We start from the raw sequence: 16068 nt of genomic DNA on the forward strand, positions 1-16068 counted from the left end.
AACATGTTTTCCAACCCATGACCCCTGTGGACAATCAGAGCTTAATTCCACCGGGGAATTCGGAGAGCGTAGAGCACATTTCAGGGTTACCTGCCCCGACGTGTAAGGAAGCTGGGGTCTCCTGCACCCAGCCCTCACCTGCCGTCGGTGGGGCATTACACCCCAGCATTTCAGACCCAGAAGATCAAACCTTCAGGCAGAGAGTGGCAGGCATTTCCAGTAAGATGGGAAGTAAAGGAGAGGGAGAGACAGGCCAGGGAACGACAGTCCGTCTGCCTGCCAAGCCCCGAAGAGGGGCTCCTCACGCCCACCGCCGGCCCATCCTTCCAGCCCCGTGTAATGGCCGTCACACTCCTTTACTGATCACGCAGGCCCCCCAGGTCAGCAGCCCCTCTCTTCTCTCCCTGCACGATAGGGTCCTTGTAGCTTGTCTCTGGCGCTTTGTTTCCTAGCCCAGCATTTGCACCACCCCCTTGCAAAGATACGAAAACCTCTTTTCCTGTCTTCTTTTCCATAAAATGGTACAAATCCACCAAGGGCGTCCTCCCCGCCTAAACTCTCTTGTTCCTTTCTGTACATATCATCCCATCAGCTGGCCTCCTTGTGCCTACGGCCACGTGGTTAAGACCCACCGGACACAGAAAAGTATATGATCACACATACGGCTGCCACTATAATTCTTTTGTCAAATACGTCAGGGGAAGCCTCCAAAGTGCCAGGCAGCACAGAGTGGTGTGTCTTTCTCAGTAGAGCTTACTCTTCCCCACCTCCAGTAAATACTTCCCACATATTTCACTGTCCTTAAGCTTCCGGGCTTGCTTCCTCACCATGACTTTGAGCACATGACTTTGTCCCTACTTCACAGAGAAAACTCACACCAGCAAGCAGGACCTGTAAGCAGACCCTACAACCTCCGTCACGGCCACTCTGTCCCATTCTTTCTTCACTCTCTCCTGTAAGAATGGCCATACCCCTCCCTCCATAGAAGGGTATCCTCCACACCCCCTCCCCTCTCCCCCCACTGTCCCTGTATTTTCATCCTGTCCTCTCTTAGTTTCCATGATCAGCATTTAGACATGCTCCATCTGTCATTTTAAAAGCACTCTTTTTAAAATTTTTATTTTATATTGGAGTATAGTTGATTTACTATGTTGTGTTAGTTTCAGGTGTACAGCAAAGTGATTCAGTTATACATATACCTATATCCACTCTTTCTTAGATTCTTTTCCTGAATACGTCATTACAGAATATTGGGTAGAGTTCTCTGTGCTACACAGAGGTCCTTGTTAGTTATCTATTTTATACAGAGTAGTGTGTATATGTCAATCCCAATCTCCCAATTTATCCCTCCCCCCTTACACACCCTGGTAACCATAGGATTGTCTTCTATGTCTGTGAGTCTGTTTCTGCTTTGTAAATAAGTTCATTTGTACCATTTTTTTTAGATTCCACATATAAGTGATATCATATGGTATTTGTCTCTCTCTGTCTGACTTACTTCACTCAGTATGACAATCTCTAGGTCCATCCATGTTGCCGCAAATAACATTATTTCATTCTTTTTTATGGCTGAGTAATATTCCATTGTATGTATGTGCCACATCTTCTTTGTCCATTCCTCTGTTGATGGACATTTAGGTTGATTCTGTGTCTTGGCTGTCGTGAACAGAGCTGCAAAGCACTCTCAGCTGACCCAGGTGCCAGCTCTGCCCTTTGCGTTCCCTTATTCTCAGCCTCTTGCACAGAAAGTCCTCTCCACCGTTGTTTTCCCTCCCACTCACCTGTGAATCACTGACACTGACTTTTCCCCCCATCACTCTGCTCCCCTGCCTCTTGATTCCCATCAGCAGTGAGCCCTGTGCCCTTGAACCCAGTAGACTGTGCTCAGTCCTGGACCCCCTACAGCTCTCGACACACCTGATCCTATTAGCCACGCCCACATTGGGAGACGCGGTTCCTGTCTCTCAGAACCATCCGTTCCCCTCTCTCCTCTCCGTCCATTTCAGCAGCTCCTTCCCAGCACCTCGGCCTATGTGGGACCACTGCATGTTGGACTTTCTCGGGTCTCTGCCCCGGGCCCTCTTCTCATCTCTCTCCCAACATAATTTCGTCCACTACATGAACATCCGTGGGCTGATGACTCCCAGTCTTTACCTCCAACTCACCCCGCTCTGCTGAGCTCCAAACCAGTATTAACACAGCGCACCTGGTACCTCCATCTGCGTATGTCCTTGGACCCTCAAACGCACTCTTTCCAAAACTGAACACACGGCGGCCTCCACCCGTATCCCGTGGACCATGGTACCCTCCCCTCCCCCCGGAGGCGCAAGAGGAGACTGTCCTCCGACTCCTCCCTGCCCCCACCGCTCACTCACTAAACCTGTCAGCCCCACACCTCAAATCATGATCGACTGCCCAGCCCTCTGCCCACGCCCTTGTCCCCAGCATCAGCACCACTTACAGGCACGGAGGTGGCAGTCGCCTACCTGGCTTCCCAAGTCCACGTTTCACCTCTCTGATGAGCCCTCCGCACTGAACCTGAGACACTTGTTTTGAAATGAAAGTGCCACGGACCTGCTAGAGACCATCCAGCTGCCTCTCACCGTGCTCGGCATCAGGTTACGTCTCCAGCCTCCTAAGAGCACCTGCAGGGGCCACGGGGTCTGCCTCTGACCCGTCCCTTCCACTTTGTCCCTTTCCCGTGTTCTCTCTAGTCCAGTGGCACTCGGTCACGCCATCCTCAGCACGATCACACAGGCTGCTTTACCTCCTAGAATCTGGCGTGCAGCCTCCCTCCAACTTGCTAACTCCTACTCATAGACTTGGGTTACTTCACTTCTCTTCATTTCTTAAGAGAAGTCATCCTTTTCAGATTGAGTTCAGTCTTTGTATTATCAGATTCTAAAGCGTCCTGCAGTTTCTATCCTGCAGGAGTAGTTTTCAAGATTCCTTATCTGTCTCCCTGCAAGATGTAGCTCTGTGAAAGTGCTGGGTGGGCTGGGTGAACACCTTCTTTTCATGTGATCCACACGATGCACGTGCATTAAATAAATATTTGTGGACTGGCTTCCTAACTGATTGGTTCTAAAACACTTTCCTTGAACATTCTAACTATAAGTATCAAGATTCTTAAACAATGTCCATTTAGATTGATCCACTAATCCCATTTCTGGGCATGGAGTCCCCACATTAAAGGCAAAAGCCTACACACACAGAACCCGGAGAACAGCAGCATTTATAGTACAACCAAAACTCTCTTAATATCCCATAATGAGGAATGAATAATCAAGCCATGGGACATCCATTAAAAAGTAGCCAGCAGTCACTACAAAATGAACTAACCAAGAGTGTGGAAGAAAATAGAAAAATACGTGAAAAGAAAAAATTATATATATATAATTCCAGGGTTAGAAACAGTAACAAATAACAGAAAAAAGGTCTACGCATTTAAAACAGAATAAACCAAAATATTAACAGTTACCAGAATTGACTTGAGTGGTGGGCCTCTGGGTAAGATTTTCTTTTGCTTTTGCTATTTTTTTAAAGTCTACAAATTTCCTCTAAATGTCCTCTAGAATAGGCAAAGATAATCAACTATTACACTGATTTCTTCAACTGCGCTCAAGAACAGAACATGACAGAAGCCACCTCTTATAGTTGATGACACAAAATCCTGATCTTGACACAGACCAGAAGGGGGGCTATGATACACCCCCTCAGGCTGAAGACACACCAAGCTGTTGGTTTTTACCACCCAGAGTTGTTGAAGTTGGGAAGTGACTTATTTAGGCCCTTACACCTTTAAAGCTGCCAAAGGGCTGCCACTGTTCCCATACAAATCTGTTTTTGAAGGTCATTGTGGTTTTTCTACATCTAACAATTGAAACAAAAAAATAAACTAATCAAGGGTATACTTACCATTGTTAAGAAAGTCTGAAGGTCCTTAATCCAGTGGGAGGTGATGAATCTGGTACATGCTCTTTGGGAAAGAGGTAAGTGGAGGAGAAACGCCACGCTGAGACAGTGCAGCCTACACCAATCTGTCACCCCCTCCAGGGTGGGGCAGTTCCTCTCCGCCTGCATCAAATAAAGCAGGTGGGTCAGAGGACCGCGGCCAGGACACTGCCTGATGCCTGGGCGCCTCGGAGAAGGTGCAGCCGCACCACGTGGGCGGGAACAACACGCTCTCACGCTGTTCACTGTGCATTTTTGCGAAAGTTCTTTTCTTCACATAACACACATGTTGGGTAAGAGGGACAGGGAACCGCCAGCTTAGTAGCAGTTTACATAAAGCAACTTCCTGTGTTCTTAGTTGAGCCCAACTTCACACGAGCTGACCCAGCAGCGCACGAAGTCAGGAGCTCACAGGATTCTGCACGGCAGGGCCACGCGTGAAATGCACCGTCTCTTCTCTCCCGGGCGCCCTATTTTAAAGGTTATATGGAAAACTACCAGGGTGAGGAAACCGGTACAATCTGAAAACGGACCCAAGTGGAAACAGGGTAAAGGAGTGGGCATGTTTAACCTGATGGGACAACGTTTGCAGGGCTGTCACTGGACCCAGACTGAGGCTTGTTCAGTGCGCCTCCCCAGGGCCAGGCGGGGCCCAACGATGAGAAGCCCCAGAGACACAAGTGCTTTAGCATCACTTTTGTGATCATTTAAAATGGCATGCCTAGCCATCTACGTTATTTTGCAAAGACACTATTCAAGCAGACCTAAAGGACACAGGAGAAAGACGATGAGCCCTGTTCGTTTCTGAAACTATGAAAGAAAGAGACCAAACCGCGTTTCTCTTTCATAAGAATCTTCAACCAGGAGTTCCCCAGCGCTCAGGTTGTAAACAACACAGCACGTGTACACGTGTGTGTCGGAGTGCGTGCGTGCACGTGTGGGGACACACAGGGATGGCTAGTTGGCTGGAGAACAAACCCACAACAGTCAATAGAGTCTCAATGGCCTCCGTCAGCCCTACAGAAGTTGTGGCTTTAGCATCTGTCCAGCCAGGACAGCAGGAAGGTCCTTGCACAAGGCAGTGGACAGAGTGGAGCTTGGATAAGACAGACAGACCCGGTTTCAATCCACACTGTATTTCATCCTTGGGTTTGACGAATGTTCCCTGGACTCGCTGAACCTCAGTAAGAACCACAGCACCTCCCTCTAACTGCTGTCATGAAGATTTAATGGCACAAGGCGTGTAAGAGCCCAGAACATCATCAGGGGGTAAACTCTCACCAAGGGCCACTTTCTTATCTTCCTCTGGAGGCTTGGACACCTTTGACTAAAAATGTACTAAGGGAAACATCTGTGAGTAGAACACCAACCCATCTAACAGCACAATAGATGTTTCAGTAAAATCAAATAAATAAATAAAATTTCACTGGTGTTTCATGGTAAACTTATCACACCTGTTGGATGTTAGCTTTCTGAGCATCGGTGGTCTTCGATCTGTTTTCTAAAAAGTGATGGTATAAACTCAAAGACAAGGAGCACGAAGTAACACAAAGAACTTGCCGAATGTCAGATCCTTCCGGCCACAGTTGCTTAAGCAGAGAAATAGTTTCACATGCCTGTCACAGAAGGAAATGGTAAAATGTCGTGATATTTAGAAAAATATTTTCAATCGTAAGTGATCTTACCAGAAGAACTCATACAGAAGAGAAAAATAGATATGACTACACAAAACTATAAACATTTCTGTTTAAAGGAAGAAACAAAATTCAAAATGGGAAAATAATAAGTATTTCAATGAAATTATTACAAGTTTAAATATGTAAAGAGCTCCTATAAATCAATAAAACATCTAAGCCTTTAATAAGAGATGAGCACGTAATTCACAAAATACAAATATTAATAAAAGTGTTCAACCATTTTAGTAACAAAAAGGATAATTAGATAGCATATTTTTACTTTCAAATTAGCAAAGTATATTTTAAGGATAATAGCACTGGAAATCATGTGACGTGTCATTTCTCTTATATTTGCAAATCAGAGTATAGATAGGCACAGAGTTACTGCAAAGCTATTTGGCAATACATATGATTATCATTATGTATGTTGATACTTTCTGATTGACTATGCAAGTTCTAGGTATGCAGGTTAGGTAAGTCATACAAAATGTGTACCAAGATTTATGCTCTAACATGTTCATCACAAAGTTATCTGTTAAAGCCAATTTTCAAACAATTTAAATGTTCAGCATTAGATAAATATTAGGCATCCAGTAAAAATAAAATTTGTGAAGAATTTTCTGATAATCAGAAAAAGTGGTGTATTAAAGTCTGTTATTAATATGTTTGTCTGTTAATATTATTATACTGATATTTATTTCCTGGTTTGACAAACGTACCTTGGTTACATCAGATGTTAACACTGAGGGCGGAAGCTGGGTGAGAGGTATATGAGAACTCTGAACTATGTTTGCATTTTGTTAATAATTAAACAATTCATTCAAATAAAAAGTTTTTTAAAAGTTTCAGTACCTCTTCCATCATATTTTTCCATTTTAAATTTCCAAAAAGAGGTCCTAATGCTAAATCTCTACATTCCTCCAATTGCTTAATCAGGGTTTTATAAGCATTCTCAATGTTCTTTTCATTCTGCAAAAGGAAGGCAAGTCGCATAAATCATCATAAATAATATATCACATTACTTTCCAACTAAAGAAAATCATATATTGAAGATAATATTGTTACAATATATTTCTAAGTAAAAAAAAAAATACACTAATGTAATTACAGATCATCAACAATGCTTTTAAAGCCTGCCAAAGAGCACTAGGTTGTCTTCGCCAAATTAATTTTTGTCTAGGTCCATTTTATTTTTAACAACTTCATGAAGGTATAATTAACATGACCAAAATCCACTCACTTTAAGGGTACAATTCAATGGCTTTCGGTAAATTTACAGAGTTGCGCAACCATTGCCATAATCTAATATTAGAACATTTTCAATATCTCAAAAAGAAACAATTTACCCATTTAATGCACTAGATTTTATTAGAGAAAAATTCAAACAGACGCAGAGAGAATAGCATAACCGCCTTCCCCAGGTAACGATCATCCAGCAACAGCCATTATCAACATGCATGGCATTTTTATACACATTTCACATAGTCCTCAAATTGATCAATGAAATCACCGCTTTAAGGTGAGTGTTCAATAAACTAGGAAATAAATTATTTTACCAGAAATAAAATCCTCCATTAAAAAATGTTTTTCTTGAGGAAAGACTGGTAAGGAAGTTTGTAGGGACTCTTCAAACACAGATTCAGAAATTGCTCTAACAGAATAAAAAATGAAATGAACGGATTACAGGACCTCCTGTCACTATAAAAAATAACTTTTTTAACTAAAAAAAAAAAAAACCACACACACAAGGCTGTTCCTACTCACAGCAGGCAACCAGAGTTGGAAATAGTTTAATGACTGAAGTTCTAACGAAAGCAAAGTAAACTATCTTATTGGATTTTGTGACAACCATCCAGATGTCGCCAGTGCCACGAGGGGTGTGACCCTAAACTCAAAAAAGTGAAAATGTTAACTGACACAAAAATCATTTTGATGATATATAGAATTGTCTTCACACTCTAAATTCACTGTAAGTAGTGAAAATTAGACAGAAACAAAATTTATTTCTAAAATTGGTAAGCATTTTTGAACTCCCAAACGTTCAATAGAGTCATTACCAATTATATCAATACAGCAAAATAATAAAATCACAGGATTAAAATTCTAAATAATTTGAAAATTCTATTAATGATTTAATGTTACGAAATCATTTTATTTCAGGAACCTCCCTGGCGGTCCAGTGATTAAGACTCCATGCTTCCGATGCAGGGGGCACAGGCTGGGTCCCTGGTCGGGGAACCAAGATCCCATATACCATGCAGTACGGCCAAAATTTTTTTTTAATTTTTTTTTAAATTGTACTTCATCAACTTTCTCCAGTGTTTTCTCATGAAAAGCTACCATATTCACCATCATTCCACTAGTATGTGGATGCGCGTCTGGCCTTCCTAAGTGGAGGTGGAACCCCATGCCACACTTAAGCACAGAAGGGCTGGGGTCAGGCTGCCTCTTTTCAAATCCAGGCTGTATTACTGGATTTGGAATTGACAATGGGCAGATTATTTGTTAAAGTATCTATTTCATCATCTGCACAACACAGACAACACTAAGACCTCCCTCACAGGGTCACTGTGAAGGTTAAATAAAATGACTCATGGGAAGTACCAAGCACTATTGTTATGACAACAACTGCCCAATAAATGACTGCATTTTTGTTTTATTATTATCATTTCTATTTTTCTATACCTCTCTGTTAAACCTATGATAATTTCCATAAAAGAGGTAGAAATAAAACTGAGTCAAGAAATGTAGAAAATTTCGTGAAATTCTAAAAGTTTGTCTTTTAGGTGCAAACTACCTTCTGGAAAAACATCCGGTTTCTGTACTTGCTCGGCATAAAGTACGCGTAAAGTCGAAGGACATCGGATGCTTGGCCCGAGAAGAGCACAGCATTGACCTTCATTGCCCAGGACTGAATGATTAAAAAGTTGAAAAGGTGTACTTGTAGATGGCTCAGGCTTTCATCGGCAACGATCAGAAAATATGGGTAACTGTCTTCCAAGAAAGTTTTCCACTCTTGTGAGAAGCACCCAGAAAAGTCTGTCCGAACATCAATGTCGGTATTATGCTGAAGGTGGAGAATTAATGCCATTCTCAGAGGAAGAAAATCAGGGATGTTGTTGTACGCATGCTCAGCGTCCTGTGGGGCAGACAATTTTGAAATCATCATCTACCTGTCTACTAGTTTTGTTGGTTAACACATACCATGAAAGTCATTAAAGGAATAGGTTCCAACATAGTTGTATTCTGTTTTATAGTCAGAACACAGACCCTTGATCCTTGACTCTCATTTTGCAAATACATGCCACAAATCACAATTTGGGTTTAAATACACGTGTCCCCTTTAACTCACACTTTCCCTTCCCATTCTAATTCTTCTCCTCTCCAATCTCACTTCAAAAAGAAAAAGGAAAGAAAAATATGTAAAAGCAAATGGTAGCTATAAATCACCCACAGGGAAAGCTGGGGTGGATCACTCTGCAGGGACAGTCCCAGGTCATCCGGAAGTAGCACCGGTTTTTATCAAAAGCCCACAATTCGTGCATTGCTTGCAGGCAGTCAGCAATGTTCAAATATCTAACGATAATATGGATCACAAAAGAATTGAACAGACATGCACCAAAACCTCCAAGAATAACGCACTGGTTACCTTTAGGGATAGAATGAGGAGGAGGAGGTGGTATGATACATACGTGTATTTGAAACTGCTAAAATTTCATTAGTTATATGCACATTCAAAAAACCAAGACCAAGTATCTTCCCTTGGATGTATTTACTGCAGAGCAAATAAGAACAAAGCAACATTGGTGAGTTTGATCCACCTCTGGGCTCAAACAAACTGTTGAGTTTTGAAGACAGAGGTGGATCTACTTGGAGTTGGGAGATTAGAATCCAGAGATCAGCTCGGCCGCTTCCGAGGACACCCCTCCCCTTCCTCCAGGGTCCTGTGTGTCCTCACAGGAAAGCTCCACGAAGGCAAATAAAAAATAATCCTCTACAAAGGACCCAATTTCATTCCTTTATATGGCTGAGTAATATTCCATTGTATACATGTACCACATCTTCTTTCTCCATTCGTCTGTGATGGGCATTTAGGTTGACCTGGCTATTGTAAACAGTGTTGCAATGAACACTGGGGTGCGTGTGCCTTTTTGAACTGGGTCATTTGTAGAGACATGGATGGACCTAGAGACTGTCATACAGAGTGAAGTAAGTCAGAAAGAGAAAAACAAATATCGTATATTAACGCATATATGTGGAATCTAGAAAAATGGTACAGACGAACCGGTTTGCAAGACAGAAACAGAGACAAAGAAATAGAAACAAACGTATGGACACCAAGGGGGAAAAGGGGGGAGTGGGAAGAATTGGGAAATTGGGATTGATATATATACACTGGTATGTATAAAATAGATAACTAATGAGAACCTACTGTAGAGCAGAGGGAACTCTACTTCACTTTGCTGTACAGTAGAAACTAACGCAACATTGTAAAACAACTATGCCCCAATAAAAATAATAATAATAATCCTCAATGTAGTCATTTCTGAATACTGGGATCATGGGTCACTTTTTTCTCTGTTCTTCCCTTTAAATTTGCTGAATTTTTATAGATCTACTTCACTTTGAAATAAGAAAAAAAAACTACTTATAAAACAATGTCATTGTAGTCTTAGTTCTCAAATCATAGAAAAGAACCCAACTGTCACGTTACCTTGAAGAAAACGACGGCAAACTGTCCTCCTTTACTAATTAGATCCACAAGGTAGCGTTCAACCAGGTAGAAGAAGTGCAGGCCCTGTTCAGGCCGCAAGGATTTCTCACAGACGTATGTCATCAGCAGTGAGTCTCCATCAATCAGAAAAAACTCAGACTCAACAAAATCATTGAACAGACTGTCATAACTGAAACACAAACAGTGAAAATGAAAAATTACACGAAGATGAAATCAGGCCCCAAAGGCAGCAGCTTTATTATCATTATTAGCTTCATCATCATTATCATCAATAGCTTGATTTACTGAGTAATTCTTTCATGTTGGTCTCTACACTGACTTGCCAAAGACATCCGCATGCATGAGTGTCCTTCACAGGAAGAATCAGCATCACCTCCGCTCAACAGGGAAGGAAACTGAGGCTCGAAAAGAGAGCACGTTATCTAAGGCCAAAATGTGGGCTGGACTCAGGGACTGAACACCTATATCTGAATACAGACCTTCCTGCTTCATCAATCTCATCCTTTCGAAAGAAGATGTGGCACATACATACAATGGAATATTACTCAGCCATAAAAAGAAACAAAATTGAGTTATTTGTAGTGAGGTGGATGGACCTAGAGTCTGTCATACAGAGTGAAGTAAGTCAGAAAGAGAAAAACAAATACCGTATGCTAATGCATATATATGGAATCTAAGGGAAAAAAAAAGTCATGAAGAACCTAGGAGCAAGACGGGAATAAAGAATAAAGACACAGACTTACTAAAGAATGGACTTGAGGATATGGGGAGGGGGAAGGGTAAGCTGGGACAAAGTGAGAGAGTGGCATGGACATATATACACTACCAAACGTAAAATAGATAGCTACTGGGAAGCAGCCGCATAGCACAGGGAGATCAGCTTGGTGCTTTGTGACCACCTAGAGGGGTGGGATAGGGAGGGTGGGAGGGAGGGAGACGCAAGAGGGAAGAGATATGGGGACATATGTATATGTATAACTGATTCACTTTGTTATAAAGCAGAAACTAACACACCATTGTAAAGCAATTATACTCCAATAAAGATGTTTAAAAAACAAATATATGGAAATTATAAGCATGATTTCGAGAAGATTGAATAAATGCTCTCAAATACGGGGAAAAAAAAAATCTCATCCTTTCATAAGACGATGGATCCATTGACAGCCACGGACAATAAAGCAAGAGAAGACTGTTTCCACTGACCATCAAATAGCTCTAAAAGTTCTCTGTTCAACAACCTCATATATATATATAAAATACTATAATACTTATACTAAGATAAATGATAAATAGATTAGATAATATGGATAGATGGAAGGATGGATGGATAGATAGATAGATAATAGACAGACGGTAGATGATAGATAATTGCTTTAAGGCCAATCCGATACACAGGGCATAAGATGTAGAAGTTTATATCTCTTGATTTATTACTACAACACTCACTCAGCTTTTGCCATTTGATCCAAAATCAACTGTGACATTCTCTCTAAAAGCATCCGGTACTTTTCTAAACCTAAAAAAAAGAGAGAGAGAAAGAGAATGAATTATTTTCAATCAATTCTTTTTAAAAGAGCTATCATTTACAAATTATTTGAGAAAGAAAAAACAGTCATAAAGTTAATTCTATTAAATCTGTGTAGCTTGCAGAATCATTATTTTACAATTTATCAATATTTTAAATTGAAAATTACCCATTCTTGCCACGTGCCTCCAACCTGAACTGGAAAATATTAAATATAGCAAATATCCTTTACTGTGGTACCTCTAAGTGGCAGACGCTAATGAAAACGGCAGACCTACAAAGAAAGAAAAATTAGAAAGGAATTATTCCATCAACAAACAGTACTGAATGACTACCGTGTGTTAAACAAAACTTTAGGCACTGGGAATACAAGAATGAACAAAAGTCAAAATGCTGTCAGTTCCCATGAAACTTAAAATTTACCAGGAATGGGCTTCCCTGGTGGCGCAGTGGTTGAGAATCTGCCTGCCAATGCAGGGGACACCGGTTCAAGCCCTGGTCTGGGAAGATCCCACATGCCGCGGAGCAACTAGGCCCGTGAGCCACAACTACTGAGCCTGCGCGTCTGGAGCCTGTGCTCCGCAACGAGAGAGGCCGCGATAGTGAGAGGCCCGCGCACCGCGATGAAGAGTGGCCCCCACTTGCCGCAGCTAGAGAAAGCCCTCGCACAGAAACGAAGACCCAACACAGCCATAAATAAATAAATAAACCCAAAGTTTAAAAAAAAAAATTTACCAGGAAAGATAAATATCAATCAGATAATCATACAAACAATGGAACGTTGCAAATGCGACAAAGTCAAAAGGTCAGTGGCAACTTCCCTAAAGAAGCAATGCTTGAGCTGAGTTCTGAAGGATAAGACGAGAATTAATTAAACAAAGGGGTGGGGTGGGTAGCACTGCAGGCAGAGAGAACCCAGAACACCTGGCGCAAAAGCCTTGTGGCAGGAAAGTGTGTGGATGGTTCTGGGTCCTGAGAAGCAGCCAGCTGCGCTGGAGTGCACAAGGCCGCAGAAACACAAAGTCATGCAGAGCCTCTTATCGCATGTTTGTCGTCCTAAAACCCACTGATGGATTTTCAGCAGGTAGTAATGTGACTGACTTTGCATCTTGGAAGATTACTCTGGCTCCAGTACAGAGACTAGATGGGGTGAAGCAAAGACCCCACCTGTGAGGCGGAGAGAAAGCCACTGTTCTATAGCAACGGTAGTAGCAGCGTGTAGTGCAGCTGGACAGTAGTTTGAGGCACATGTTAATCTTAGATACTCAGAAGGTGAGTTTGACGATGAGGTAATGGATCAGCTACGGATAGAGAAGAGGAGCCCCTTAGGATTCTACCTGATGCAATCGGATGGAAGGCAAGGCTGCTCCCTGGGCTGGAAACCTTGGGATGCGGCCAACGTCAGGGAAAGATCCTAAGTTCATCTGTGGTCAGCCTGGGTTCGACTTACTGTGGGATATGTCCTGTAAGTAATTAAATGTACAGGTCTGGAGATCAAACACGAGGTCTGGGCTAGACCTCAGTGTGAGCGTAATTTCAGAATTATGGTTAAGTGAGGCCACCGGTGTGGATGAAGTCGCTTGGACAGAGAGACACAGCATCAGGGAAGACAGTATCAGATACACGAGATGAGATGGGTTAAATCACAGCATCCCAGAGGTTCCCAGTACGCTTAACGTCTCAGGACTTTTTTTTTTAAATCGTACTCCTAGGACAAAATGAATACCTAATAGTTCATGTATTAAGCAGTGAGCTCCAAACAAATTAAGTCCTAACACCTTCACTTGAAAATATAATACATATAAACTGAAAGAGATAATACAGGTTCTGAAATTAACTAACAATGACTAATGGGACATGAGTGCATGCTGGACACTGGGCAAATTTTCAACAACAGCTTTGTTGGCAGAATAAAGCCTCCTTCATCTGACAGGTAAGGGACTCCCGGCCTGTTTCCCCACCCTCACACATCCTACAGGAAGCTTTCCATATTAAACTTTACCCCACACTCGTTCTCACCTAAACATCACACAGAATCCACAACCATTATGCTCAGTTCTCTCTCATGTAAGGGAGAAACATGCTAAGGAAAATAAAACCAGCTACCTAACATAATAACCACGAGTGAACATGTATAAAAAATTAGAATCGCTAGACATTTAAGGGGGAAGAAAAGAAAAAATAAGAAGCCAGATGAACAAACATGATTCAAGGACAGAACAGTCCTTTAAAAAAAAAAACTCCAGTTAGAGTTCTAATAATGACAATGACATTAACTAATAAAATAATAAGAGGTTGCTACAGCAAATCAAAAAAAGGAAATGCTCATAAAAATTTTAAATACAATTTCAGAAAAATAATTTATGCGCAGAACAATGGAATGGTCATGCTGAAATTTCAAGTTAGCGATCTACGGGTTAAAATCCAGGAAATTTCTTAGAGAAGAGAAAATCAAAGAGATGGAAAACAGAAAAATTACTAAAATATGGAGGATAGATCAACAAGTTCTAAGTCCATTTCACAGTAATTCCAGTCACAGAGAAGTACGATTGCAAAATGGGGTGGGGATAAATTAAAAGTAATCAAAGATATAATAGTTAGCATAACATAACGATATTAGGCCAGAGTTAAAGAAAAATATACTTTTTTAGATTGAAAATTTTTTCCAAGAACTGAGCAGAAATAATGGCAAAAGAGAAAACCATGCTTAGACACAGCCTGTGAAAACCGAAGAGCTCCAGGAATACAGAGGAAGACGGAAGCACCACAAAGAGGTGTAAGGCAGACAGGCAGATGTGAGCAGAGCTGCTCACAGGCAGGACGCCGGGCTTCTCACCCCAGTTCTGAACATACTACAGTTGAGGTAAGTTACTTTCTCGGGTCTCACTTCACTCATCCACTCATCGGACAATCATATTACTCCCCCTGGCTGTGTTTTCAAGCCATTTAAAAGTATGAGCTGATGCATACAAATGGATTAAAATAGTACCTGGCACACAGATACAACACATCAAAATGAGAGCATTATGGATGTCTTGATAAAAGGAAAGAATACTTTCAAAGTTCTAAGAGGAAAATATTTTGAACTAAGAATTCTGCATGCAAACAGTCATTCAATTCATCAAGAGAGGAAAAAGACAGTACTACTAGACATTTAAGAAGCCAGGGGCTTCCCTGGTGGCGAGTGGTTGAGAATCCGCCTGCCAACGCAGGGGACACGGGTTCGAGCCCTGGTCTGGGAAGATCCCACATGCCGCGGAGCAGCTAAGCCTGCCAGCCACAACTACTGAGCCTGCGCTCTAGAGCCCGCCAGCCACAACAACTGAGCCTGCGCGCCACAACTACTGAAGCCCACGTGCCTAGAGCCCGTGCTCCACAACAAGAGAAGCCACCGCAATGAGAAGCACGCGCACCGCAACTAGAGAAAGCCCGCGCGCAGCAACGAAGACCCAACGCAGCCAAAAATAAATTAACGAATTTTAAAAATTAATTAATTAAAAAATTTAAAAAAAGAAGTCGGAAACTTCACCAACTACTCATCTTAAATGAAAATTTATTTTAAAAATACAGAAAATTGAAGAAAAAAGATAAAAAGGGCAATCAAAAGAAACACTGAAATTATGTACGGTCCACAAGAATTAAAGGAAGCTAAAAAGAAAAATAAGAGGCTGCATGACACTTTGAATTTTGAGAAGTATCCATTTCAAGCGGTAGTCTTAATGAGATAGAACTATGTTTCCCAGACAAAGATAAAGACTTCCTACAATTGTACATAATCATAATTTTGTAAGTGCTGCTAACTGGTTTTCCATTTTTGAGTCAACATAGACACAAATCACAAGAATTCAAGTCATAAAATACTATAAATTATGACAAACCCTGATAGTATGACGTTAATACAATTAGCCAAATTGGGAGGCTTCATTTCTGTGAGGCCGGGGGTAACCCAGCTAACAAACAGAGACAAAAATGTAGAACTGGGTGTTTCCAGTTTACAGCTTCTAGTAAACTAATCGATCTCGGCATTTTTAGGTGATAACACAACAAAAATAGAGGCAAAGAGCTGTTTCCATACAGAACTACACCGGTGTGGAAATACTCCAGCGGGGGGAGGGGAGTATCTTAAACCTGAATTTGATCAAAACTCTGGTAGCAAGAACTGTGGTTTACAAATGTAG

At 41.6% G+C, this 16068-nt stretch overlaps 1 protein-coding gene across 1 annotated transcript in view; it reads right to left on the bottom strand.

Annotated features, from left to right (window-relative positions):
- Positions 1 to 16068, bottom strand: part of DDX60 (DExD/H-box helicase 60) — a 175651-nt gene that overhangs the window by 65628 nt on the left and 93955 nt on the right. Inside the window, exons 6-12 of the mRNA XM_057548911.1 lie at positions 12060 to 12164; positions 11812 to 11881; positions 10345 to 10534; positions 8428 to 8769; positions 6483 to 6599; positions 5409 to 5570; positions 3919 to 4077 (exon numbers count right to left, since the gene is read on the bottom strand). Of these exons, the coding sequence (XP_057404894.1) occupies positions 3919 to 4077; positions 5409 to 5570; positions 6483 to 6599; positions 8428 to 8769; positions 10345 to 10534; positions 11812 to 11881; positions 12060 to 12063 (1044 nt within the window). The 5' untranslated portion in view covers positions 12064 to 12164. The remainder of the gene's footprint in view (positions 1 to 3918; positions 4078 to 5408; positions 5571 to 6482; positions 6600 to 8427; positions 8770 to 10344; positions 10535 to 11811; positions 11882 to 12059; positions 12165 to 16068) is intronic.

Source organism: Balaenoptera acutorostrata, chromosome 6 (assembly GCF_949987535.1).
Source record: "Balaenoptera acutorostrata chromosome 6, mBalAcu1.1, whole genome shotgun sequence".
NCBI lineage: Eukaryota > Metazoa > Chordata > Mammalia > Artiodactyla > Balaenopteridae > Balaenoptera > Balaenoptera acutorostrata.